At 38.0% G+C, this 26,968-nt stretch overlaps 1 protein-coding gene across 1 annotated transcript in view; it reads left to right on the forward strand.

Moving 5' to 3' along the window:
- The first annotated feature begins 17,106 nt into the window (after positions 1 to 17,106).
- Positions 17,107 to 26,968, forward strand: part of Wdr49 (WD repeat domain 49) — a 135,682-nt gene continuing 125,820 nt past the window's right edge. The window contains exons 1-2 of the mRNA XM_027942149.2: positions 17,107 to 17,610; positions 19,084 to 19,316. Of these exons, the coding sequence (XP_027797950.2) occupies positions 19,149 to 19,316 (168 nt within the window). The 5' untranslated portion in view covers positions 17,107 to 17,610; positions 19,084 to 19,148. The remainder of the gene's footprint in view (positions 17,611 to 19,083; positions 19,317 to 26,968) is intronic.

Here is a 26,968-nt window from a genome sequence, read left to right on the forward strand (position 1 = left end):
GTGCAGACACTTTCTGTGTGTACATGGAGATATTTTATTTCTGGAAAAGTTGTCTTAACTTTTTATTCCATTGTTTTTTGCCCTTCTGGGGCATCATGTAAATGTATGTTGGACCCTCTTACTTTTTCTCTGAACTCTGTTACTTCTTGCTTTTACTTTTATTCTCTTGATTGTTTTCTTGCCATTTGTCAGGACTCCATATTAAATTTTGATCCAAATCTGCTTACCATTGGGTATCTTATACAATTATAATTTACAAGTTAAATATCTATATTTCTAGTATTATTTAATTTTACTTTTTAATTTCTCTCCTGCAGTCAATCAACTCCCATTTCTTTCTATTCTTGAGCCTTTCTCTTCTCAATACTTGTACTTCTGACTCAGTCTAGTTTTTCATACACCATTTGCTTGTTTGAAGCTATTTAATTTAGTTGGAATGTGCTGGTGCAGTTTTCTTTAGCTCCTTGTTTTTGTTTTGGATGAAGGAAGGTATCATCAGCAGAAGTGAATTGTGTTGATGATATTGGGGAGAGAGGAGGGTCAGCATCACCTTGGGGTTTTTGTTGTTGTTGTTTGTTTGTTTTTTAATACCCCACGTGCTGAGTTTCCCCTTTATATTTTTCTTTTTCTTTGACTGCTTCATTCTTCCCTAGAAGCAATGCTTCACCAAAATTGCCTCTCTATATTAGTAATATGATCTGTCAAGTACACACCTATGTTCAGAATTTTGGTCTTTGATGTTGCACTTTCTTCTTTCTAGGACAAAACTTCACTTTTGCTTTGTCTATATCCTCTGTTCCCTTGCACTCCTTTCCACAGACTTTTAAATGTCCCCTGACATACATTTGCACTCACAAGTTTGTACAGCCAGGGAGCAGTGGAAGCTCCCTTGGAATTGTTTTCTTTGTTGTAGGTAAATATATAGGCAATGCTCTCTGCCTCCTATTAATACTGAAGGCATATGTCATCTGAGGTTTAATTTACTCTGAATGTTGATTTACCAATTTACTTAGGAGGAAGTGAGGGGAATTCAGAATCAGCCACCATAGTTTTCCAAACATGGAACTTACTTTTTCAATTTTTAAAATAATTTTATGGTGCTATGAAATCCCAAATTCCTTGGCCCATTTATTGATTAGATTATTTATTTATTTGTTTGTTTATTTATTTATTTATTTTTGTGTGTGTTAAGGTTTTTGAGTGCTTTATATATCCTAGAGATTAGTGCTCTACCTGATGTGTGAGGGGTAAAGATCAGATTTGCTCCCATTCTGTAGGCTCTCTATTCACTTCACTGATTGTTTCTTTTGCTGAGAAGAAGCTTTTTAGTTTGAATTCATCCCATTTATTGATTCTTGGTTTTAATTCTTGTGCTATAGGAGTCTTATTAATGAAGTTAAGGCTTAATCCAACATGATGGAGATTTGGGTCTACTTTTTCTTAAAGCACAAGGTCTCAGGTTTAATTCCTAGGTCCTTGATCCACTTTGAGTTGAGTTTTGTTCATAGTGAGAGATAGAAGTATAATTTCATTTTGTTACATGTAGATTTCCAGTTTTCCCAGCACCATTTGTTGAAAAGGCTATCTTTTCTCCAATATATGTTTTTGGAAACCTTGTCTAATATGAGATTACTGTAATTATGTGAATTTTTCTCTGTTCCCTATTCTGTACCATTGGTCTACAGGTCCATTTTTGATGCCAATACCATGCTGTTTTTGTTATTATTGCTCTGTAGTATAGTTTAAAAGTTCTGGAACAGTAATGCCACCAGCTTCAGTCTTCTTGCTAAGGATTGCTTTGGATATTCTGAGTCTCTTATTTTTCCAGATGAAATTTTATGATTGCTTTTTCTATTTTTATGAAGAATGTCATTGGGATTTTGATTGGGATTGCATTGAATCTGTATAGTGCTTTTGATAGTATGGTCATTTTGACAATATTAATTCTGCCTATCCAAGAACAAGGTAGATCTTTCCATCTTCTATCTTCTTTAATTTCTTTCTTTAGCATTCTGTAGTTTTCATTGTAGAGGTCTTTCATGAACTCTTTCGTTAAATTGATTCCCAAGAATTGTATTTTTATTTTTCTTGAGGCTATTGTAATGGGGTGGTTTTCCTAGTTTCTCTTTCTGAGGATTTGTCATTGATGTACAGAAATTACTTTGATTTATGGGTGTTTATTTTATATCCTGCTACTTTGCTGAATTCATTTATTAGTTCTAGAATATTTCTGGTGGAATTTTTCAGGTCTTCTATGTGTAGAATCATATCATCGGCAAATAGTGATTATTTGATTTCTTTTCCAATTTGTATTCCTTTAATTTCTTTTGTCTGTAAATGGGCTTAGGAACTGAACAGACACTTCTCAGAAGAGGATTTACAATCAATCAACAAATCTCACTCCAGTCAGAATGGCAGCTATTAAGAATACAAACAACAATAAGTGTTGGCGAGGATGTGGGGGGAAAGGCACACTCACACATTGCTGGTGGGACTGCAAATTGGTGCAACCAATCTGGAAAGCAATATGGAAATTCCTTGGAAAACGTGGAATGGAACCACCATTTGAAACAGCTATCCCTCTCCTCGGTCTATACCCAAAGGACTTAAAACCAGCATACTACAGGGACACAGCCACATCAATATTTATAGCAGCACAATTCACAATAGCTAAATTGTGGAACCAACCCAGATGCCCTTCAGTAGATAATAAAAGACAATAAAATGATGGCATTTGCAGGTAAATGGACGGAGTTGGAGAATATAATGCTAAGTAAAACAATCCCAAGAAACCAAAGGCCAAATGTTTTCTTTGATATGAGGATGGTAACTCATAATGGTGATGGGTTGGGGAGGGGGGTATGGGAGGAATGGAGGAACTTTAGATAGGGCAAAGTGGAGGGAGGGGAAAGGAGGGGACATGGGGGTAGAAAAAATGGTGGAATTAGTTAGACATCATTACCCTAAGTACATGTATGATGACATAAATGGTGTGAAAATACTTTGTGTACAACCAGTGACTTGAAAAATTGTGCTCTATATGTGTAATATGAAATGAATTGCATTCTGCTGTCATATATAACAAATTAGGATAAATAAATAATTTAATAAAAAAGAAATCCCAAATTCCTGAAAACTGTACTAGGAGACTGAAATTTAGAGATAAATCTAACCCTTTGCTGTTGGAAGGAAAGTTTTAGCAGAAAGCTGTTGGCCTTCTTACTTCTTCCTGTCCCTTTCTCCCAAGGACAACAATGTGAGTTGCATTACTCTTTTCCCTAGTCATGATGTATTTGATGTTAATATAAAGGTTAGCTTGAGACACGAATATTCATTTTGAGGAAGTTCTGAATAGCATTTCATGTTGGCTAGTGCTGAGAGCCATAGCCAAGTAGGAATGATGCATGGCAATTTCCTTGTCAGCCTACCCAATGTTGCTTAGAGGGAGGACGCTCCATTGTGGAAATGGGCTTGCCTTGGACCCAGGTCATTTGCAGTGACATTGCATGAATGTTTGAGAAAGGTGACTCTGCTCAAGGACCAGGGTGGATATGGTTTAGGGTGGATCTGGGTTTAGGGAGGATCCTGCTGGATTAGGGTGGGTCCAGGTTTAGGGTGTATCCTGCTGGGAATAGGGAGTATCCTGCTGCCTCAGGCGCCCACTCCTTGACTTCCTGTTGAGTTCTCACGTGATTCAGAGGGTATTTTGGGATGCAGAGACTGGTGGAGAGGGGGATTTTCCCAGTACGTGCGTGTAGAGTGCCGGTGAGAGTTCGGGAATAAAGAATTGCTGTTTGAATCTACAAGGCTGTGGCTCGTGATTTTGTGCCCAGCCAGACTGCCGCAGTCTGGTGATGGCTCTCTGACACCTTCTTACTGGGTCTTCATATGATGGAAACAAGAGAAAGAGTATTAGTAAGCTTTTCTGTACTATAACAAATAACTGAGAAATCAATTATAAACATAAAATGTTTATTTTGACTCATGATTTCAGAGTTTAATCTATGACCAATTGACCCTATTGCTCTGTATCTGTAGTGCTTCATCATGAAAGGAGTACATAGCAGAGCAAAGCTGGTCTCCTCATGCCAGGAAGCAAGAGAGAGAGAGAGAGGAAAAGATTCAATCCCACTATTCTCTTTAAGGGCACACCTCTAATAACTGGAAGACCACTAGGCCCCATCTCTTAGTTTCTATCATCTCCAAATAGTGCCAGCCTGAGAACCAAACTAATACATAGGCATTTGGGATACAAAGTGAAAAAGCATTTTCTGATCCTCCTTCTAATAAGGGCACTAATGGCATTATGAAGGCCCCATCCTCATGACTTCTAAATCTAATTATCTCCTCAGAACCCCACCTCCACCCATCATATTGAGGATTAGGTCTTCCATGTACAAATTTGACAGAATTTAGGACATAGTTTAGTCTATAAATAGCACCATTCTAATACTGCCTTTCTGGACTAAAGAATTAAGGATTATTATAGGGAAAAGGTGGTACTCTTGAAAACAATAAAAGTAAGTGTATTATAGATAATGTTAGATTATTATCATGTGATCAAATGGAGACTAGTCCTCAAAGAATTGAGAAAGATTTAAAGAGCACAGGAGGTACCAGCCAGATTAGTGGTGAATAAGTCCATATTAAAGTTCATTCTGTTAACTGGTTCTTCACCGCTTGACCAAAATACCTGACAGCAATTTAGACAAGGAAAAATCATGTTAGCTCCTGGTTTCAGTCAATAAGAAGAAGAATCCATTGCTCTGGGCCCAAGGTGAGGCAGAATATGTTGGTGGAAGGCCATGGTGGAGGAAAGCTGCTCAATTCATGGCATCTGGGAAGCAGAGAGAGAGCATGAGGAGCCAAGTTTAAGATATAAACTGCAAAGGCATGCCCCAATTAACTACTTTCTGTAGTCACATCCCACCAGCTTACAGCTGCCCAGTTAGTCCATTTAATCCACCAATGGACTAATCCACTATATTCTGTCTCCAGTAGAAGTGGGAGGGAAGATGGACAGGGGATTCTGAGAAACAGAACTAATAGGATATGGATGTCCTATATATAAATAAGATTTATTGTAAGGAATTGGTTCATGTTATGGAATTTGACAAGTATGAAGGTCTGCAGGGTGAGCTGGCAAGCTGGAGATGCAGAGTTAGTTCAGTCCAAGAACAAAGGCCAAAGAATCAGGAGACCCAGTGGTGTAATTTTTATCCAAAGACAATTGACCGTAAGAGCCAGGAAAAACCAATGTTGCAGTTCTAGTCTGAAGGCATGAAAAAAGTCAGTGTTCCAGTTCAAAAGCTTTCAGGAAGGAAGAATTCACTCTTCCTCATGGGAGGGTCAGCTTTTTGTTCTACTCAAACCTTCAACTGATTAATGAGGTCCTCCCTCATTATGGATGCAACCCTCTTTCCTCAATCTACTGATTGAAATATTGATCTCATGTAAACACTCTCATAGAAACACTCAGAATCATGTTTGACCAATTATCTGGGTACCCTGCTTCCTTGTCAAGTTGACACATAAAATTTATCATCATTGCCTGTAATCCCAGCGTCTTGGGAATCTGAGACAGGAGGATCACAGGTTCAAAGTCAGCTTCAGCAAAAGTGAGGTGCCAGGCAACTCAGTGAGACCCTGTCTCTAAATACAAAATAAAAAGGGCTGGAGATGTGGCTCAGTGGTTAAGCACCCCTGGGTTGAATCCCTGGTATTAAAAAATAAAATAAAAACAACCATCACAGACTGCAAAGAGGGAATCTTGATCTGTTTGTGAGAATAGCTATAGAGGAAATAAGCAGAACAATCTAGAACTGACTAATAAATGTTTCTGAATTTAGACTTTAAATCATGAAATATTTGTCTTTGAAAAATGTGATTGTAATGTCATCAATAAGGTTAGTCATTACAGTGATTTTGGTTCTGATATAGAATGACCTTTATTTTTAAGTTTGGCATATCATTGGTATACTTGGACTCTCCCTCAGCCCCCATATATCTCCATGGAAGCCAAATTAGGCTTACCAGCAAATTGGCTTAAAGAAAGATAAACTAGTAAATATAATTTGCTAAATTATTCTATTGATATTACAATGTTACAGAGTTCTATCCTCTTCCTAAAACCTAGACAGAACATTGAGAGTCTAGAAAATAAAAGGCAGCTTATTATGTGGCCAGGCATCCAGCACCATGCTTAAGTTAGTAGGCACTTCATAAATATTGAGGGAATGATCCATCAGGCTTCTCTAGAATCATTACTATCAAATGTATATTATGTTCAGAAAGTCTGTAGAGGAGATTAAGAGATAATTGAAGGTGTTAAATGAAGATTTTTGTTTGTTTGTTTTTCCCCTTGAAGAGCAACAGAGAAAAGAATAATCAGGGAAGAGAATGCTAGGGAAAAAAATTGATGAACCTTCACATATTTTAAAGAATACCTGAGATAGATGGTTTCACTTGCTAAAATTAATACCAATGAAAAGGGCAAAGAATCCCATGAGAAATACACACAAGAACATAAAAATAAATGTGTATACTGTGCCTTTCAGTTATAAGATTCGTAAAAAGAAGAAAGTAAGGGAATAAGGAAAATGTCCTGGAACTATTTTAAATAAGATTACCTTATAAATGTACTGAGATGTTTCACTGATGATAAAATAATTAAGATGCTTGGGAGAAATTTTTGTAACCATGACAAATTAAAGAGCAAACAGTCATTCAGAAAAGATGGCTTTTCATCTAGGTACATTGCTTTAAAAGCTGCAGATTGTCAATAGAACCTTGCTCTAAATGCAATTTAGAAAGCAAAAATTGCATAGATTAAACTCAAAAATAGAATCAAGATAACTGGGGGGGGGGGGGAAGTGGCTGAATGCAGATCTGTTTCACCATTGATCTATGCCATTTGATTGGCATTTGTATTTGACCTCTTTATCATGTTTATGCATTCCTCTTTTCTATTAAGCTTTTTTCCAAAAATTGTTTTAGAGAGTTTTTTATGATTTTGACAGTTTGACATTTATAGTCCAAGCAAAAGTGCTAAGTTCTTTCAAGCATGTGTTACTAAGGTCTTGGAGAAAATAAACACAGTCATTTGATACCACCACAGGGAAAGAGCAGTCATCTTTCTAAATCAAATCAACAATTCACAGACTTGTTGAATATTACATTTTCTTCTATTGTTATCCTATGTGTCTGGCTTTTCAAGTATGGATGGGAAGTTATTCTGTGTAGTATACTCACTAGTGTCTTTCTTAACTTTCTTTTTTTCAACAGTTCTCACAAATGCCAGAGGAATCACCTTGGTTTCCTCCAAACCCCTATTCTGAATGAAACTGCCTCACTCCTGCTTCCTCCCCATCCATTGCTGAAAAAAAGGTATCTGGCCTCTTCCTATGTGATTTCTTCCATCTACAATGATTAGATCAAGGACAGATACCTTATTCAAGGGCAAATGTTGCTGACCATGGACTTTAAGATAGTGTGTCTATAGTATAGCTCTGCTCAACCACGATGAGCTGTGTCTTTTCAAATTCTTGGTCCAAACCCTAAATTGGGTAATTCAAAGAATAGGTCCACCATGGGAGAGGAAACCAAAAGAATACCATGAGGCTCAAAGCAAAAGTGAGTACACAAGAGGAAGAAGCAGAAACCACCAGTAAGGGTGAGGTAAAGAAATTGATCAGAGGGTAAGTAATCAAAAAGAAGCAGCTGAAGAACTGCTCAAATTTCATTTAGATGAAAATTTAGCTGACTGCTGCTGACATAAAATAATCCCCAGCTCTGGTTTGGTTGCAGAATGACCTCCCAGTTCCAAAAGGTTTCAAACTCAGCTGTGCTATAATACTTTTTGTCTCTGAACTTTCACTTTCTGTTTCTACCTCTCTTTCTTTCATTCTCACTCTCTTTTTTTAATGACACTTGGCTAGTATACAAAAAGTCCCCATTACTTGGCTACTTGAGTGAACCTGTTTTTTTTTTTTTTTTTTTTTTAACACTGAAATAGCCTGACCTATGTTGCCTAATGACTGTGTACGGATAGGTCTCTGAAAGTACCAACATTTAGGTACCCCTATTTGTTTTCCTGATGCCAAAATACCTCAGGTATCCTCTTAATTTCCTCATTTGCCCCACCCACCTGTTCTGTTTTGTTTTGTTTTGTTTTTAGATTTACCACTAAAATGGTGGAGGGGGGAGAAAGGAAAGGTTGTATCATCATGCGCTGCTTTTCTGCTAATCTTCACATTTATCAACTACAGAACTTTCCTGGCTAATCAGAATTTCAAGGAGTACAGGAGGGAAGGTTTTCTTTATAGTTTAGAAAAGAACGATTCCTAACATTTTATAAAGAAAAGGATAATTGGAGTTACAGGAGAGCTTCAAAATAGTGTAAAACACATATGAATGTGCATGTATATTTATCATCGTTATACAGTATATGTTATCATTATTGCTGAACCGGTTGCAAATGTTGCAGGCATGATGATCCTTATTCTAAGTATTTTACCATTTATGTCTTATGAATAAATACATTCTTTTATGTAACCACAGAGCAATAATTAAATTCAGACTATTTCATATTGATTCAATACTAGTATTCTAATACCATTCCACATTCAAACCTTGCCCATTTCCCCAATTCTCTTCCCTCCTGTCTACTCCCATTTTTTCCCCCCTAAGGACATTTAAAGACCTGTGATTTAATCCTTTAATTTCACAGATGAAAATTCTGATACTAGAGAAGTTAAGGAACTTTACTATTATGATGTGAATATTTAATGTCCCCCAAAGTCCATGTATTAAGCAATATAGCAATGTCAGGGTAAAAATATTAGATTATGAAAGGTATAATCTCATCAATAAATTAATCTATTTGAAGGATCAATAATTTGAAAGGACGACTGGTTAGTAACTGTAGGCAGGTAGAGCATAGCTGAAGGAAGTAGGTCACTGAGGGCATGTCTGGGTCTATACGTGTCCCTGGCCCCTTCCTTTCTCTTTCTCTGATTCCTGGCTGCCATGAGCTGAGCAGCCTCCCTCTGCCTTGCTCTTCCACCATGATGTTCTACCTCACCTCAAACCCGAGCAATGGAGTGGGCCAACCATGAACTTTACCTCTGAAACTCTGAGCCCAAAATAAACATTTCCTGCTCTAAGTTGTTTTTATCTGGTATTTTGGTCACAGTGATGCAAAGCTAACTAACACATTCACCAGAGTCAAACAGCTGGTTATTGTCATAGATCTGTATCATTTTCCCCTTAATTGAAAATTTGACTCATTTCCCTAAATTTGGTATCCCACTTGGTAAAGCTGTAAGCCCTACTATTGCCACTACTGTATTTTCCCAGGATATAGATGAGCCCTTCTCCTGAGCTAACTGCCCGCCTCCTGCATCTGTAGTGGACATGAACACAATAATTAGTGCTCCTATCATCTGCTTGGAACATGCATAACTCTCTAACTAATTCAAGAGTGCCTTTTTAAAGCTTGCCCTTAAAGAATCTCTTATTTCTTCCGACAGTGGCGAGAGTTAATTTTGAAAATTACAAAACCAAAACGTGTTAAGCAAATTGAGATTCATTTTCTCTGACAGCATTTGGGCCTAGGCAATGATTGCAAAAGCTCCATCTGCATTTTGTAAGATGCTTTCTCTGGGAGAACACGCACAGCAACTTGATTTAGGAATGTATTCCGGTATTAATTTGACAATCGCTCCTCCTGCTGTGGAGAAATGGAGGCCCTTAGTTTCAGGGCATTTAATCAGAAGCGCCATGTTAGGAGCACTATGTTCTGTGAGAAATATTTATCGTGGTGTGTTCTCTCTTGGGACCACGGTTTTCAATCTTTTAAAGTGCCGTTTGTTTCAGAACTTTGAGTTTTATAAGTTTTGAATTCCTTTTTATTACCTTTTCCTCTTTATTTCTCTGCTTTCCTACACAGAATTTCTTAGAGTAAACAAAGGTGAAGTGGCAGCATTTTTCACAGAAGTGTGGACTTTTCTGATTTTTTTCTCCCTGTTTTTAGGAAGTAGTGGATTGACCCAGAAAAAAGAAAAATTAAGAGTATGAAACAAGTAAGAAATAGATTTTAAAACTATATTTGATGCCAATTCATTCCTTATTCTGTGAACTCCTTTTTGTTTTTTAAAGCATTCATTCAATCAATATTTATTTGGTGCCTACTATGTGCCACACACTGTTCTAGGTCCTTAATATTATATCATTGTATTAAAATAATTGTGTATATTAATATTTGATGTAAGTTTAATAATAGTGATACGCATTAGCGCCACACATTTCTACCCATCAACTGTTTTTCTTGTATTTCCATATAACCAACAAAATTCATTTACAAGGGCTGTCACAATCATGTACCACAAAGTCAATGGCTTGAACAACAGAAATTCATTGTGTCTTGGTTGTGGAGGTAGAAGTCCGTCATCAGGCCTCAGCAGTGAAGCCAGAATTAGACAGGCAGTCAGTATATTCCAGTCAGGTGGGATCAAGGAGACCAATTTTGAGTGAGTCTGGCAAGTAGGAGACTGTCCCCTGAGGGATTGAAACGTTAATTCCTTCAGAGCCCTTTCTCTGCCCTTATCAAGAACCTGCCCCAGCTCCAACCTGTTGCCAAGGTAACCTGTCCCAGGAATTGCCCCTCCCTACAGGGAGCTATAAGGATGTTATGTGGCTTTGGCTGCTCCATCCTGCCCTTCCCCCTTCAACCCACCTGTTTCCCACCTTTTGGCCCTCCCATCAGCATTCCTGGGCCTGGTCACCTACTCGGGAAGTAGAAAGATAAGGGGAAGAGGGCAGGAGAACAAAGAAAGCCTTGGACATATAAAAAGGTCAGAACACCTCCCTTCTTGGGATACCAGGATACCAGCTATGGCCCCCTTCTTCCTTGCAGGAGAAGTCTATGTTACCCCTTTTTAAATAAACCCTGCTTTTATGCTTTCCTCTTCATGCTTCTCTAATGTTCAAACTTCAACATGTGGGGAAGCAGGACACAGATAACTGGCAGTATCAGCAGGACCACATGCCCTTCAAGGCACTAGGAAAGGATCTGCTTCTGACTGCTCTCAGTTTCTGTTAGTTCCTTGATTTAGAGCAATGGAACTACAGTGTATGTATTAACAAATGAATGTCCCCTTTCTATGTGGACATTGCTCATATTGTGTCAGGGGCCCTATTCCAGTGGGACCTCCTTAATATAATTATATCTGCAATTACTCTCCGAAAAAGGTCATGTTCTGAGATACTGGGGCTCAGGACATCAACTTATGCATTTTGAGAATTCAAAATTTCGGCCGCAACACAAACTCCAAAGTGATCTCTTCCAAAACCACCTTGGCTCCATCCACCAAGCCTCCTCAACTGTAGTTAAGTAATGTTTATCTTAAATAAAATCATGTAGTATTTCATCTGTATCATTTAAGGTGTTCTGTAGACTTTATGCTCCCTAATGTTAGGACTCATTGCTGATAGCTATTGGCGTTACCAGAGTGAAGCCCCACATGTTAAGTAACATAAAAACTATTATTAAATGAAAGAAACAATCAACCACTATATAAATATTTCCATAGTCCTTTCTGGTTAGCACATATTTGCACAGACGTGATCACATTTGAGCTTCAAAGTGATTACTTGAAATATGAATGAATGAACAATTATTTCCATTTATAACCTTGGAAACTGAAGCCAAAGATGGTAGGCCTCCAGAGTCATACCAACACGGTGGAGGCTGCACCAAAATCCAGGTCTCCTGACTCTAAAGTGAAAACTGTTGTCCTATTATCTTTTGTCCATTTCAGAAATATTTGAATCTCCATTTTATCCTTCTACTACTCTAGTCAGTGGCCAGTACTTACTTGAAGCTCTGAAACTTCCCATAATCCCCCTTTGTGAGGCAACCTGTCTGAGAAATTCCCAGTCTTACACTCTTGCAAGTTTATTTCTCTCTCTCCCTCCACCTCTCATTCTCCCTGTCTTTCTGTGCTTGTATGTGTGCATCCATAAGACATGCAAATGTCTATAGATCTTCCGTTGGGACTAAGTTAAAAGTAAGTCCATATCGAATTAAAGTTCACTTCTCTTCTAGAATAGAGTTTTTAATACTATATAAACAAAATATCTGATTCAAGGGATTCAGACACATAACAGAGAGTAGTTACACTATATTTGGTATCATTTCTGCTGTTATTAAAAATAGATTGATACAGTGCCAAGCAAAACAGGTCTTCTTAGGGAAGACTTCTGTATTTTCATTAACTCTGACGACTAACCCTTAGGCAGAAAATGTTTTTGCAAAGTAATAACCACCTCCTCCCCGACCTCCACCACACAAACACAATCTTTGCATAATCTTGAAATATTGATATAGCATTGCTCTCTGGGATGCATTCAGACATAAGACCTTTCTAGAAACAATGAAAATGATTACAGAATCTCAGCTTCAGTGGGAAATGCCATGATGTGGGTTAACCTGGCTTTATTCTGTTTCATGATTGCAGTATTCCAATCCCTCTGAGAAGCCCCACCTGAGCTCCCTGAGGTTGCAAGAAATTTATCTTTCTTAGGTAATTTTACCCTCAAAACCATTCTAGGAGAGAAACAATATTTCAATCTTCACTTTGGGAATTGACTCGATCTGATTCAAGATTACAGGAATGAAAAGGAGAGAACCCAAACTTGAACCTGGAATTCTGACTCCAAATTCTGAAACACTTTAACTTGATTACTTTTCGCACTTCTTGGTATTCAGCACAGATTATGCTACACAGAGCTTAATATTATGAAGTGCATGGACATATCTGGAGTTTGAATTCCAGCTTTGTTTTGTTTTACTTTGCTGGGTGATCCTGGACAAGTTATGCAACCTGGCTAAGCTTCAGTTTCTTTATTAAAAAAAAAAAAAAGTGTCCATAGCATGGAGTTTTCAGGAGAATTGATTGAAATAATACATGTAAATTGAAATAATAAATGTAAATTGAAATAATACATGTAATTATTTGCAAAAGAACTAGCCTCATTCCACTGGTATTATTGCATTACACAATTTGCAAGTTGTATGAAAATTGGATGAGATACTTAATTTTCTTTAGTTCTCTCGTCAATTAAAAAAAAAAGAAAGAAAATAGTAAGTATCTTTTAGGGATATCATGAGATTTAAATAAAATAACATTTGTGAAAGTCCTTACCACAGTGTTTGATATATACAAGGAACTCAATAATTGTTCATTACCAATCTACATATTTTGGTCGATTCAACAAGGCAATCCATACACGCTCACTGGATTCTCATTGACTCCTTTCAGGCAATGATTTTATGACTATTTTTTAGTGGTTCTATACATGGATGCAAGTGTTCAATATCAAAGCGATTTTGACAAACTGTTCGAAAGCTCCAAGTAGAATAGAATGCAGTGTTCTCTCAGCAAGGGAATGTAAGAAAAAATTGGTAACCTAGTTCACAGTAATTGCCCAGTAAGTGGCCCCCTAGTGAAAACCCTGCTGTTGACCCAAAGAACCACACAGCACTGGGAACAAAGACATTGATTTCAAAGAGAAGCACGTGTTACAGAGCATCTCAAAGTGATTTGTGATTGGGGATGCCCATGAGAACTCTCACAAACAGACTGAACCTAAGAATATTTCTAAGCACTAGTTCTCAATATTAAATTCAGTGGATCCTAGGTGCCTACTGATAAAAATCACTGTTAGTCAGCTTTGTTTTGCTGTGAAAAAAAATACCTGATAAGAACAACCTAGAGGAGGAAAAGTTTATTTTGGATCATGGATTCAGAGATTCAGTCTGTGGTGGGCCAAGTCCATTGCTCTAGTCCTTAGGTAAGGCAGAACATCACGTCATAGCAAAAGACTGTGCCAAAGGAGAGCCACTGATCTTCTGGTGGCCTGGAAGCAAAGAGAGAGAAGGGGAAGGGGCTGCAGGAAAGGTTAAGTCCTCCAGGGCATGCTGCCAGTGGACACTCCACCAGCCTAGGTTACCGCCCAGTTACTCCATGCAATCATTTCATCTGTGGACATTTCTGCATTAAGACAGGCATTTTGGGGGGACACCTCATATCCAAACCATAATAGTCACAGGGACCTTTTTTCAAATAAGTAAAAACAGTGAAATCAATTATTAAGATTTTTCTCTTGATTTTACATTTTGCTTCCATATATGGATATATGAATATGTAAATATATGTTTAACTACTACTATTTGCTTGGACTAGAGATTTACATATGATGGTATATAATTTATTGTGAAATTATATATATACAGTTATTTGGGGATATAAATATTTCATGAATTCTGTCTTCAAATCCTTGAAAAGTCTGAGGATTGCTGCTATAAAAATATAATCTTGTTACTCTAAAAATTTCTCAGTAGGTCAAAAAGGCTAACATGTATGTGCCTATGGTTAACAAGGAACCTGCTTTCTAAGGTTTCCCAAAAGACAGGATTAATCTAAACCCAACATTTACTGTTACATGAACAATGGTGGGCACAGAGATGGATCTCACCTTTGCTTTTCTGGTGCTTAGGGCAGGGTCAGGAACAGAGCAGAGCCTCAACCCTTATTTGCATTTTATACCAGATCTGTATGTATAAAAATAAAGACTTCAAAAGTGCTTGAATACTTGAAATGGCTTAAAAACCCAATCTCTTCAATCCATTTGCAGTTTACTTTTTTTTTTTTTTAATGAGTTTACTGTGGATGGGTGTAGTGGAGGGAGGGGTGTGGGGGTAGGAGATGGGAGGGAGGCTAGAGGGAAGTGCTGGGGATTGAAGTGGAGCAGGTTGAGTCCCACACCTTTGTGATTATGTCAGGTTGTATCCTGCGGTTGTATGTAACTAAAAAAAAAAAAAATTAATTAATTAAAAATAAAATCTTAGGGGAGCACTATCATAAAAAAGAAAAAGCCCATCTCAGTTTTCTCTTCATGTTTTTCTGTTTTCAAAGAATCGTGCCTCGTTTTCTGACTTGGTGCCACCTAACTTCCAGGACCCCTCACTGTTGGGTAACTCAAGTTTGCAGTGAAGGCTGCTTCTGCCTATGCTTTCATACAAATGAGCATTACATCACTGTACTGCTGTACAGTTTATGCAAAGCTCTGTGTTGGGCAGCATGAGGCTACAGGCATTAGTGGGGTATCATTGCTGTTCCTAGGGAGTTAATCTGGTGGGAGAGAGGGATACACAGACAACTAATTGTATTACAAGGCAGAAAGAAAAAGTGCTGTGGTTAAAGGATTAAAAAAAATGCTGCGGTTGCAGAGAGGAAGGAGTAATTAATTCTCACTGGGAAGATTAGGAACAAGGAAGCAAAGAAACTAATATTTATTAAGGGTTCATGAGGTGCCCCAGGTGGGCTGGCGCTTCACGCTGGGCTCTGGGAGGAGGTTGCCTTTCAATTGCAGATTTTGGTCACTGGGACCCTGTGGGGAAGGCCTGGGTTCAAGAGGCAAGAAGACTGTGGGAAGATAGTCTTCTTCCAGCCCAGAGAGAGAAAGAAACTAAGGCAAGAAGAAACTCAACTTACCATGATGGGAAATGGGTTAGAAAGAGGAAACAGGTGACAGTTCAAAGGAGGAGATAGAGAATTCTAGGCAAAGGTAAAGAATTTTAGTAAGAAGAAGCTACGACATGGATGGAAAGGGGAGACCTGTATTGATGTTAGCAGGGATCAATTATGCGAGCAGAAGGCAGGGATTTGGGGATGGAGTGGGGAGTTGGCAGAAGGACCCAGACCTGGTGTGAGCTCAGTGGGAGAATTATTCAGTTCCTTGGTTTCAAAGAAAACAAAGGCCAGTGGATGAACCAGCTAACTTGGCACATTTGGGTGCTTGGTGCTAACAGATCTAACAAACATTGGCCTGTCCCTATAGGAGAAGGGAGCAAGTGTCAACTTGTTCCCTCTCTCCTGAGACTAAACTATCAACATTTGACAGCCCAGACTGCTTCAGCCCCGTGACATCCCCTGTAGAGCCTAGTAGTGGACTGGTCATGGGGCAGCCTTTCACCAAGTTCTAATTGATTCCCAGTGAGCAAGGACGTGAATTTCTGCGGTCATGTTATGGATTTTAGAGTGTTGCAGAAATTTAACCTGAAAATTAGCCACACAGATACAGACAAAGGTTAGAGCATTGAAGAGTTTACTATCAAGAATTATTTCTAATGCCATAATTTTACAGAAAGAAAACTGTGTCAATTGATTAACTTCTACTGTAATTTGTTAGCTGCTCATTATACTTTCCTGTCTTGACTAATGAAAACGTTTAGAGCTGCATCTTTATGGAAGCTAACTAGGCCAGGCAGCTTGCCGGTCTTAGAATAATTAGAAAATTTTGCATTATCAGCCAGTGGGATACCTGCCTCTCCTGGTGAAGCTTCATAGAATGTTTTTTTTTTCTTTCTTTCTATTTCCTCTTCTTTCCCTCATTAGTATCTGTTACTGAACTACTAAGCCCAATTCTGCACAATCTCACTATAAAAATATATTATAAACATTTATGAGGCTGATCCAGCTGAATTAAACTCTTATTCATTTACTCACTAGGTTGGTAGAAAGAAAAATTTTGTTACCATGTGAGATAACTTAGGGGAATTTATATTAGTAGGTCTTAAAAATGTTTTCCTAACTTCCATGAATGTTAAGCCAGGAAAGGCAAATTTGTGGTAAATCTGTTCCTCCGCCATCTTTCTGTGTCCATGATACATGTCTATAATCTGTAATACTGTCCTTTCCTCTTAGACTATCGATGACTTCAGAATCCTTCTCAACACAGCATTATAAAGAGCAAGAGATTGGAACTGGCCTGGAGGATGAATTAAGCAGGTAATTGCTCCTACCAGACTATAATCTCCTTAAGAGAAGAAACCAACTCAATGGCTTGCTTTTTTTTGTTGTTTTTTTCCGGGGTTGGGGGCAGTGTACCAGGGTTTGAACTCAGGGGCACTGGACCACTAAGCCACATCCTGAGCCCTATTTTGTATTGTATTTAGAGACAGAGTCTCACTGAGTTGCTTAGTTCCTCAGTTTTGCTGAAGCTGGCTTTGAATTTGCAATCCTCCTGTCTCAACCTCCCAATCCTCTGGGATTATAGGCGTGTGCCATAGCACCTGACTCGATGGTTCTTAATGAATGATTGAACAAACAATGGGAAACTATATGAATGTGTTAATGGATGCAGAGTGAATTTTACTTTTTCTACTTTTTCATTCAACAGAAATGCTTGCAGGAAGCCTTCATCTCCTTCCTAGGAAATGCACTGTGTATGTCCACATAACTAGTGGACACCAGCTCATAGACCCTTAGCTGGAAGTAACCCAAGAGAGTATCCATGGCCAACTTTTCAATTTACAAAGATGAAAAGAGGGTGCAAAAAGGACATTCAGCTATCATGCAGGCTCTCAAGCTTGTGAGGCATTCTGCTGCATTCCACATCTGACTAATGTTCCTGTGTGGCCTCCGTCATTTTCTTTGCCATTTCATCCATAAAATGGGGGAGAATGATTATATCTGCCTTGTATAGGTTTGTAAATTTTAAACAAGATAAGGAGTACAAAGTGAATAGTATAGTGGCTGGATCTTGGTAAGTATTCAAAAAAAGTTAGTTTTTCTCCTTTTTTCATCTTCTTTCTTTCTTTCTTTCTTTTTTTATTTCTGCAGTACTTGGTATTGAATCTAGTGGTGCTCTGCCACTGAGTTACATCCCCAGCCCTTTTCATTTTTTATTTTGAGACAGGGTCTCACTAAGTTGCTGAGGCTGACCTTGAATTTATAATCCTCCTGCCTCAGCCTTCTGAGTCGAATAACTGGGATTGCAGGGGTGCATCCCTGTGCCCAGTTCCTTTGTATTTGTATTAGCTGAATCAGTGATTTATCATGTTACATTATACTTCATTTTTTTTTCCAACTCATTTTTCAATGAGTTGAAAGCTTTTTTTTGAGTCATCCTTGTTATATATAAATCGAAAAGACAAAGAGGATATAAGGAATAAATTTGTAATAGATGAGAAGAAAATACTTTCTGTGTGAAAAACATAAAATTCCGGAATCTCATGCCATGCTTCCTTCCTGGCCTAATCACATTGTTTCCAGATATGCTTCCTAGAAAATAGGTTTGTAAAAATTGTCTTCATATCATACAGGATGCAGTTTTATACAAATATGAGTTTGCTGACCTGTTCCTTTAAAAAATAACTCAGCATGCAGATTGTGCATTCAAACCTTCAGTTCACTCATTAGTTGGGGAGGAAAAGTTTGGGCTGGTTTGATGCTGGTTACCAGGAAACGTACAAAGGCCTCAGAAACAGATGAAACAAAACAACTCCACATTGCTGGGAAGGTGGCCTTCGGGGGCAGGCACTTCACCAGTGGGGGAACTTTGCAGCTTCGTCCTCTAATGTCCCCAGACAAGAAAATGGAGTCGAAAACCACAACTTATTAATGTAAGCAAGGTTAGCCACAGAGATCTTGAGGAGTTACTTTTCTAATGCATTTAAATGAGGATCTGAAGGTGTTTCAGTGTCAGTGGCTGTAATTATGGGAAGCTTTACACATTTTTAATCAAACAGTACAAAGAAGGGGACTACGGGTTTTAAAATAAACTATGGAACTAAGCATGGGAGGGGATCGAGGATTTTCATTTCCTACCTTGGCTTAGACATTTTGCCTTCTAATGATATGCCTTGAAAGGGTGGTGCTTTTTTATGGGGGGCGGGTGGGGACCAGGGATTGAACTCAGGGCCATTTGACCACTGAGTCACATCCACAGCCCTATTTTATATTTTATTTAGAGACAGGGTCTCACTGAGTTGCTTAGTGCCTCACTTTTGCTGAGGCTGGCTTTGAACTCACGATCCTCCTGCCTCAGGCTCCCAAGCCACTGGGATCACAGGTGTGTGCCACCATGCCCAGCTCTTTTGTAAAATTTTGTTTGTTTGTTTTGGTACTGGGGATCGAACCCAAGGACTTGTGTATGTGAGACAAACAATTTACCAACTGAGCTATATCCCCAGCCCTCTTTTTGGAATGCTATTCTAAATTGAGTTTCTTTTCAAAGGCACCTGTTGAAATCAGGGAAAAAAAGCCTCAGAAAGAATTGAAGGCCCCCAAAGAGGTGAAGCTATGATGAGTTACCAAAATGCTGCACTTGATTTAAGCACTGGCTCCCAGCCTGAGCCAAAGAGCCCAGAGAGGACAGAAAATGTGACTGTAGATAGAGACTATGGCACAGGCCTGCTTGAAAACCAGCTCAGCGTGGATGACTTTGTGAAGATACAGAGGGCCTTCGAGGTAAGCGTCATGCTTATAGACCAGAGAGTTTGAGTTGTTCACAAAGGACACTAGGATGAATCAGAAAGGGCTTCTTTTAAAAAGTATTTTTAATATATTTAATGATTACAGCAGGGAATTGAAAATAATGAGACCCAGCTTTAACATCATGTACTTGTTAACTTTATCCCTCAGTTCTTTGGGATGAATAATAATACTTAGTTTGAAATTGCTGCACATGAATTTTGTCAAGGAAGGACAATTTATTCTTGGACAACATTTGTTTTTGAAATCAACATATTTTGGGGAAACCAAAAATTTGGTTATAAATGAGAAAAGCCAGATTACTGAGATAACCCTCAGTAACTGTTCTTGTATTTGGTATATACATAAAACTAAATAAATACAAATTTGAACATCCGGTTTACAAAAACTCTCTCCTGCCTCACCTGGATTGGCACAACTCTTTTTCAAAACTGATTTTGGCATTTTGTTGTCCCCAAGATCCCATATGAGGGTGCTGCCTTTCATGCTTCTTGTAAATCCTGGAGCAATGCCCATAAAATAAAATTAGAAGTTTTCATTTTAATTCCACATAGAAAATAAACCGTAGGAACTTAACTACAAATGAATAATTTCCTTTTCCCTATCTTAGTTAATTAATTTGAAATTCTGCAGCTATGCATAATGAACAGCATATATCAAAGTGGTTTTAGTTTCAAATGTGGGTAGGAAGAAATGCCCTCTGTGCTGTGTAATTTAGGTAGACCTGAGCCTCCATCCTTTCTGTTTCATTATATTCACTAAAATATGATCTTAGGGCTTCATAAAGTCCCCAAAGGGGTGCTTGGAATATCCATATTAGTTTGAAATAGACATATAATATTTTGCAATACAACCTTGAAATTTATAAAACATGAAATGTAACAATTATATTAACCTGTAACTGGTAGTTTAGTCTTTAAACTATCAAAAAGAAAAAAAGAAAAAGAAAAGAAAAGAAAGAAAGATAACAAGAGCCAAAAAGAGTTGCTAACCATTAAAATTCTGCTATACCCCATTTTTGTATATAACAACTTAGATTCTTCGTTAATAAATTGATGTCCCAATAATATAGATCACTTCTTTATAATAGAATCTATCATATTTAGGAGCAAAGATATCCTCCGTCTTATACTTTTCCTCATTTTAACCTTTATGTATTTGCTATTTTTCTAACTGCATTTTGTCTGAAAGATTTCAGTGCTACTCCATACTCAATGCCCTCAAATGAATTTGGCATATTTTGATAGACATAGCCAGCATTTTGACAGCTTGAGGACAATCAGAAAAATGTAACAATGGATTAGGATGACTTTAACTTCAGAAAGATATATGGCAGTTTTGTTCTGCTGTTAAGAATACAAAGAATTTGAATGTTAGAGTCTTTTAGGAGAGTTAACATCATAACGTTGATGTGTTATTGGAACTACTGCAGAGGGTTGGGAGTGGGTGTCTTTTCAAACTACAGATTCAACCTATCAAAGTTGGACCACTAATTTTGAAATTACCAGTTGGAAAAGCAGATGCTGATGGACTCAAAGGAAGAAAAGGATGCAGTTCAGAGCTTCTGTGAACAAAGAGTCTATGACAATTTTTTTTTCCCCAACCGAGCTTTGCAGGTGTACTTTCAAGAAACAATGAAGCTCATCCATTTTTAAACCATTCAACAGAGATAGACAGGAACAATCCAGTGACAAGTGTATAGCCAATACTAAGAGTGAGACCCTTGAGTAAATGTGAATTCCAAACACAGCATGGACACCTCGAGAAGATGATATGCTGGATGATTCCCATGAAATGCAGCCATCTGTCACAAGTGCGAGGTCCACAGGCCACAGGGGAAAACTGTGGCGAAGGAAAGCATGTCCTCAGCAGCTGAAGCTCCAGAGACAGTGGTTTGTGCTCCAAGAGTTAAAGACACACTCTTAGAAATCCCATGATTCTGGCACCAGATTCCTTTATCTCTTATTTTGTTTTGCTTTTACACAACTTGCTTATTTGGGACTGAAGTGTTGTCAGATGTTAGCTGAAGTCCATCTCCTTAAATAGCAGGGGCAAGGATTAATGAAAGACAGGAAGTTTGGTCTTTGAATTGTACAGTGAATGTTTTCCATATATCTCTAAATAAAATGTCCCATGCCAAATTAGTCCTAGTATTAACATTTAGGAATAAAACAAATTATTATGTTCACTGTATAATGGTACAAATGAGTCAGAATCACAGCTTTGCCACTTACAATGTGACCTTGTGCACATCAACATGTCTGGATCTGTTTCCTTTATTTCTAACTGGGAATAACAGTTTGTGTGTGTGTGTGTGTGTGTGTGTGTGTGTGTGTGTGTGTGTGTGGATTAAGTGAGATAATATTTGGAAAGCTCTTGAAAGAGTGCTTGCCACACAGGGGAAGTTCTCAATTAACATTAGGTGTTATATATTTAGCCAGTAGAAGTTGAACTCCATGGCCTCTAACATTATCTTTTTTTAAAAAAAATATTTTTTAGTTATAGATGGACACAATACCTTTATTTTATTTATTTTCATGTGGTGCTAAGGACTGAACCCAGTGTCTCATACTTGGGAGGCAAGTGCTCTGCCACTGAGCTACAATCCCAGCCCACTAACATTATCTTGATTCAAATTTATTTATTTCCTAAAGAAAATTAAGCTTCCAATGATACTTGCTACTGTTTTTTGTTGTTGTTGTTGTTGTTGTTATTTTTGTGTGTGTGTGTGGTAGGAAATGGTTAGCAATAAGTGTTGAAAAGGCAAATAGTTACATAGACATGGAAAAAAACCCACATCATTTTCCATCTCCCATTTCTTATTTTATTAGTGGGCAAAAGATTCTAATTAATATCTTGGTTCTGTTCTTTGGAACAAAGAAGTTACATGGAGAGAAGGATGAGAAAAGTAACTTGTAGACTTAATTTTCTTTCAAGTGGTGGTGTCAAAAGGCCATATATCATCCTGAAGGGAGTGAAACTTGTATTATTCATAGAATTATAAAATGGTTGTTACCCAAACTTTCTTGTAGAACTTGCAAGGCTTAGAGAAATGACATGGTCTCTGGATGTTCATATTATTTTTGATGTCAACAATATTTCACATTTTCCTAGAAACTTCAAACGCCAGCTATTGTATGAGACAGACTGAGTGTGGTTGATGATTTTATAGGAATGGTGAGAAGTAAAAATTATGGCGTAAGGGAAATGAGATTTTTGGAAGGCCACACTGGGGCTGTGTGTGTGTGTGTGTGTGTGTGTATATATATATATATATATATATATATATATATATATATATATATATATATATATAATGTTTCTTCTGGGCATCTGGTTATGTAGTCATCCAAAGTTTTCTTACTTTTATTTTCTGTTGTTGACTTCAGTGCCAGGATGTTCTGCCTGTGATCCTGGATTCTCTGTTGCTTGTTTGATCTGGGAGCATAGTTTGCTTTTCACTACTGGTTTCTTCCTGGCATATCTGTTCTGGCCAGGCTATAGGTGCAGAGGCAGGGACTGGCCCCGCATTATCTACTGTATGCTACCACTTCCCCAAGCCCACTTTCTGTAGAAACAAAAACTCCTAAGCCTCATGGAACACAGGAGGTATTCATGCTCAAAGTAGAAAGGCTCAGAATAGTTCAGTGTGAGAACAACATGGCTACAATCCTAGCAGGAAGTCTCTAGAGACCATCCAGTGAGAATTCTTGGAACAAACATGTCTTTGGAGTAGATGGAATCTAAACATAATGTTCTGGTGATACTTTAATCTCTAAAGACCAGAAAAGTTCAGGAGACAAAATTGGCAAGTGTTTGAAAAGTAATAAAATAGTTACATTTATAGATTTTATGGTACCTTCATTCTTGATTATCTTTATAAAATTCCCACCATTCCTGTAGACAGATCCTATAGCAGGGCCTGTGAACTGTATTCTTTGCTTTAACAAGAAAAGATGAGGATTCTGGTACCCTGCCAGGCAAGCTAAGCTTGAAGGGAATATGGAAGGTCAGATTTGCCTCTTTTTTTACCTTCCCATGATTTGTCCATCTTTCTAAACTGTCAAGCTTCCTTTCAATTTATTAAGGGCCCAGAAGTCTCTAGGGCTTCTCTTTGCCCACTGTATGTTCACTAGTAAGGTACCCAAAAGAACAGGACCTACGGGGTGTGCCTCATGTTGTGGACTATTCTCATCGTTTGCTTCTTTTCTTGCCACCCCAGACACCACAATCTCAAACATGTAAATAAAATTTCTCAATTGGTTTTAGTCCCTCCTCTCAAAACATTTAGATTTTGTTGTCTCTGATGAAATGTGAGATAGTCCATGAAGATCATTTAAAAATTTTTCTTAGATAAGACTGATAGTTAAAATATAAAATTAAGACAGTGTTATTCAAAAAGGTTTCAAATTAGAAAATCTTTGGTCTTTTTGAGGTTTGCAGATTGTACTTAATACTATTGTGCATCACCTAGTTCCAGTACTTATTCTGAGAAATACGCTGTTAGGCAATTTAATTATTGTGTGAACATCATGGTGTATACTTACACAGACCAAGATGGCGACAACATCATTGAGCGGAATAAGCTCATGAGACCACCTTCATATATGTGGTCCATTCCTGACCAAAATGTCATTATGTTGTACACAGATGTTACTATGGTTTCAATATGAATATGTTCCCCCAAATGTCTGTGTGTTATAACAAAGACTTGGAACCCAGAGGGGTGATAAGAGGAGATACTGTTAACCTTTAAGAAGTAGTGCCTAGTAGGAGGTCCTTAGGTCATTGAGGGTACATTCAAAGGGGACTGTGGGACCCCCATCTTTCAGTCTCACTTTTTCCTATCTCTGTGCCTGAGTAGTTTGCTTGGCTGCACACTTTCATCATAATATGCTGCCATCACCAGAGGCCCAAACCAATGGAGCCATCCAATCATGGACTAGAACCTTCAGACCTGAGAATAATAAATAAAACTTTATATACTTCTTAAATAAGATGCCTCAGGTATTTTGTTACAATAAACCAATGCTATAAATAACAGTCTAACATGGTAGAGATTTCTTTCTTTCTCATGTAAAGTAGAAAGCAGATATTTCTAATTTGTGAACAGCTCTAATTAGGGATTCAGGTCCTACCTAAGCTTCTTCCCTCTTCTGCTTTCCTAGATTGACATGCTTCAAGCTAGAAAATATGGGAAAGCAAAGGGGAGCCTGTAGAGATTATCTCATTGGCTAAAGCTCGGTCAGATGCCACACCTAATTGCAAGGGAAGTATGGAAAGGTGTATTCTCAGAAAAAAATCTCGCCAATGATCCTCTTAGAGTTTAGGGGTAATACCTCCCATCTCTCCTAACAAATCAGCATACTTCATTTGTAATGTTAGGAGAGCCGTGTGCCTGATTATATTCTGTGTTTTGACTTAGTTTAAAACTAAGGTTACTGTTCAATCCGTACAACTAGTCTTAGATCTTCTGAAACAATTATTCATTATTTCTATTATATGACTCTTGTTCTTTTATCTTTGCCATAATGTTTTTTTTTTTATCACCTGTAACTTTTGTTGTAACTGAACTAAAATTCTGGAAATCAGTGAAGGTGTAAGTGATGAATAAAAACGTATTACCTTTCATCTGGGGAAAGATTTTTATAAAGCACTTCTGTGACCATGATGTTATTTGATCCTCTCACCAGTCTGAAACCTAATCAAAGCAGACATTTTTATTTCCCGATTGCACATAAGGAAATAGAGACTCAGAAATATTTAATTGAATTCCCCCATGGGTCAGAGCCAGGACTCAGAGGCAGATTGTCCATTTTCAGTGCATGCTCTTGGGTGACTTCTACTGACCGCAAACTTCCTTTGGGATGATACTCCTTTAAGGAACAAGAATCAAATAAGATAAAGACTTCATTAACAAAACAAGCATGTTAAGTCAATAGTGTACAGGTCGAGGCTCTGCTAACTTGGAGTTGATGCATAATCAGCAGATAATCAACAATGCCTACAGAAAAATCAATGCAAAGAAGGGTTGAAGAATGAAAGGCAAAAATAAGAATATCCCATTGCTTTTTTTATTCTGGTTTCTTTCTAAAGGCATCTCGATGGAGACTTGTGAGAAAGTAAACAGGTAAAGCTTAATCAATAACTCTATTATACAGTGAAGAGTGCATTCAGTAGCCTTAGTCAATTCATCACCTGCTGAACAAAGGCAGCAGGTCAGAGTGCTCCTCACCCAGCTCCCTTAGTAGAATCAAAACATCTATTTTTGGTGGCAGCAGAAAATCAGTGAAGCTCTGCAGGTCTCCTTCCTTAGCATTAAGGTGATAGCATGAGGACAAATCCAATTTCACTAAAGCTGGCACAATAGAAGATGGCAGAGGAATTCTTTGGTGATTTTGCTTCTCTTGTTAAAATTCATGGGTGATGGACTGCAAACGGTGTCATAACCAAAAATCAAGGAAGTGAAACCATGTCAGTACAGATAAAAAAAAATGTGTCTTCCCAAATGCTGCAGCCTTTATGCTGAACTTTGTGGCAAGTTCTAATAGCTTCACGCCTTTTCCAATTTCTCTGAGTACTTTTGTAACGGATGCTTATAAATAAAAATGAATCTGGATCAGAGGAGGTGATAAAGAGAGATTTGGGGGAGCAAATGTTTTAACTTTGAGCTTTGGCCAGGACTAGAACAGAAAAGGCAACTAAGAAGCTTGCTATAAAGGAAGGAGAAAGGAAGGCAGAGATGTCCATTGCTAATCACCGGTAGTGCAATTTAGCGGGACCCGTGGACCATGGTACAGCTGCTTTTTCAAATTTCTTGAAGATTAGGCAAGAAAATGGACAATGTAAGAACTGTGATTTGAGCCATTTGGATCTCACATTTGTCATATTTTACCAATATCCAATCAAGTCACCACCAGCTTCGATGATAATTTCTGACCTTTTCCCAAGGCTGTAGCTTATATGTGTTTAGGACCAAATCCTGGAGTCTCTTCTCCCCTCATCACATCTCACCACCATTTTTGGATATACTTGGATGGAATCTGAATTTTCTGGGTGCTGACATTCTTTGCTGAGGACGACAGGGGCTGCTGGTTTTCCCTACTTCTCAACCTCCTGTGTGTGTTTGCGTCTTTCTCTAATTCTCTAAATCCACCTGAGGCTGGTTGTCATACTAGTTTTGCTGCAGAACTGTATTGCCCACTGGCGCCAAGCTACATGGGGTTTTTAAAATTAAATAAAATGGGAACTTAATAAAATAATTTAAAAAATCAGTTCCTCATAAGTACGAGCTGTATTTCAAGTACTCTATGTCCACATAAGGCTGGTGACTCTCATGCTAGACTGCAGAGATGATAGAATATTATGGAAAGTTCTATTAGTGCTACTTCAGACCCTTCTTCATTTTCTGCTAACTTGTTCTGTTTCCTCACTTTGGGCCACATTGATATCCTGGAAATGCATCAGATTACCCATTCCTTAGAGTCTATAGGTCAAATTGATTTTTGGCCCCAGAGATAGCAGAAAATATTTTCCTTTACTCTAGACTAAGAACTGATTTTCTGTGTTTCTTTTCTAAGACTGTGAAAAATGGAAATTCTCTTTTGGGGACTCCTTCTTCCAGTCTA

Source organism: Marmota flaviventris, chromosome 8 (assembly GCF_047511675.1).
Source record: "Marmota flaviventris isolate mMarFla1 chromosome 8, mMarFla1.hap1, whole genome shotgun sequence".
Lineage (NCBI taxonomy): Eukaryota > Metazoa > Chordata > Mammalia > Rodentia > Sciuridae > Marmota > Marmota flaviventris.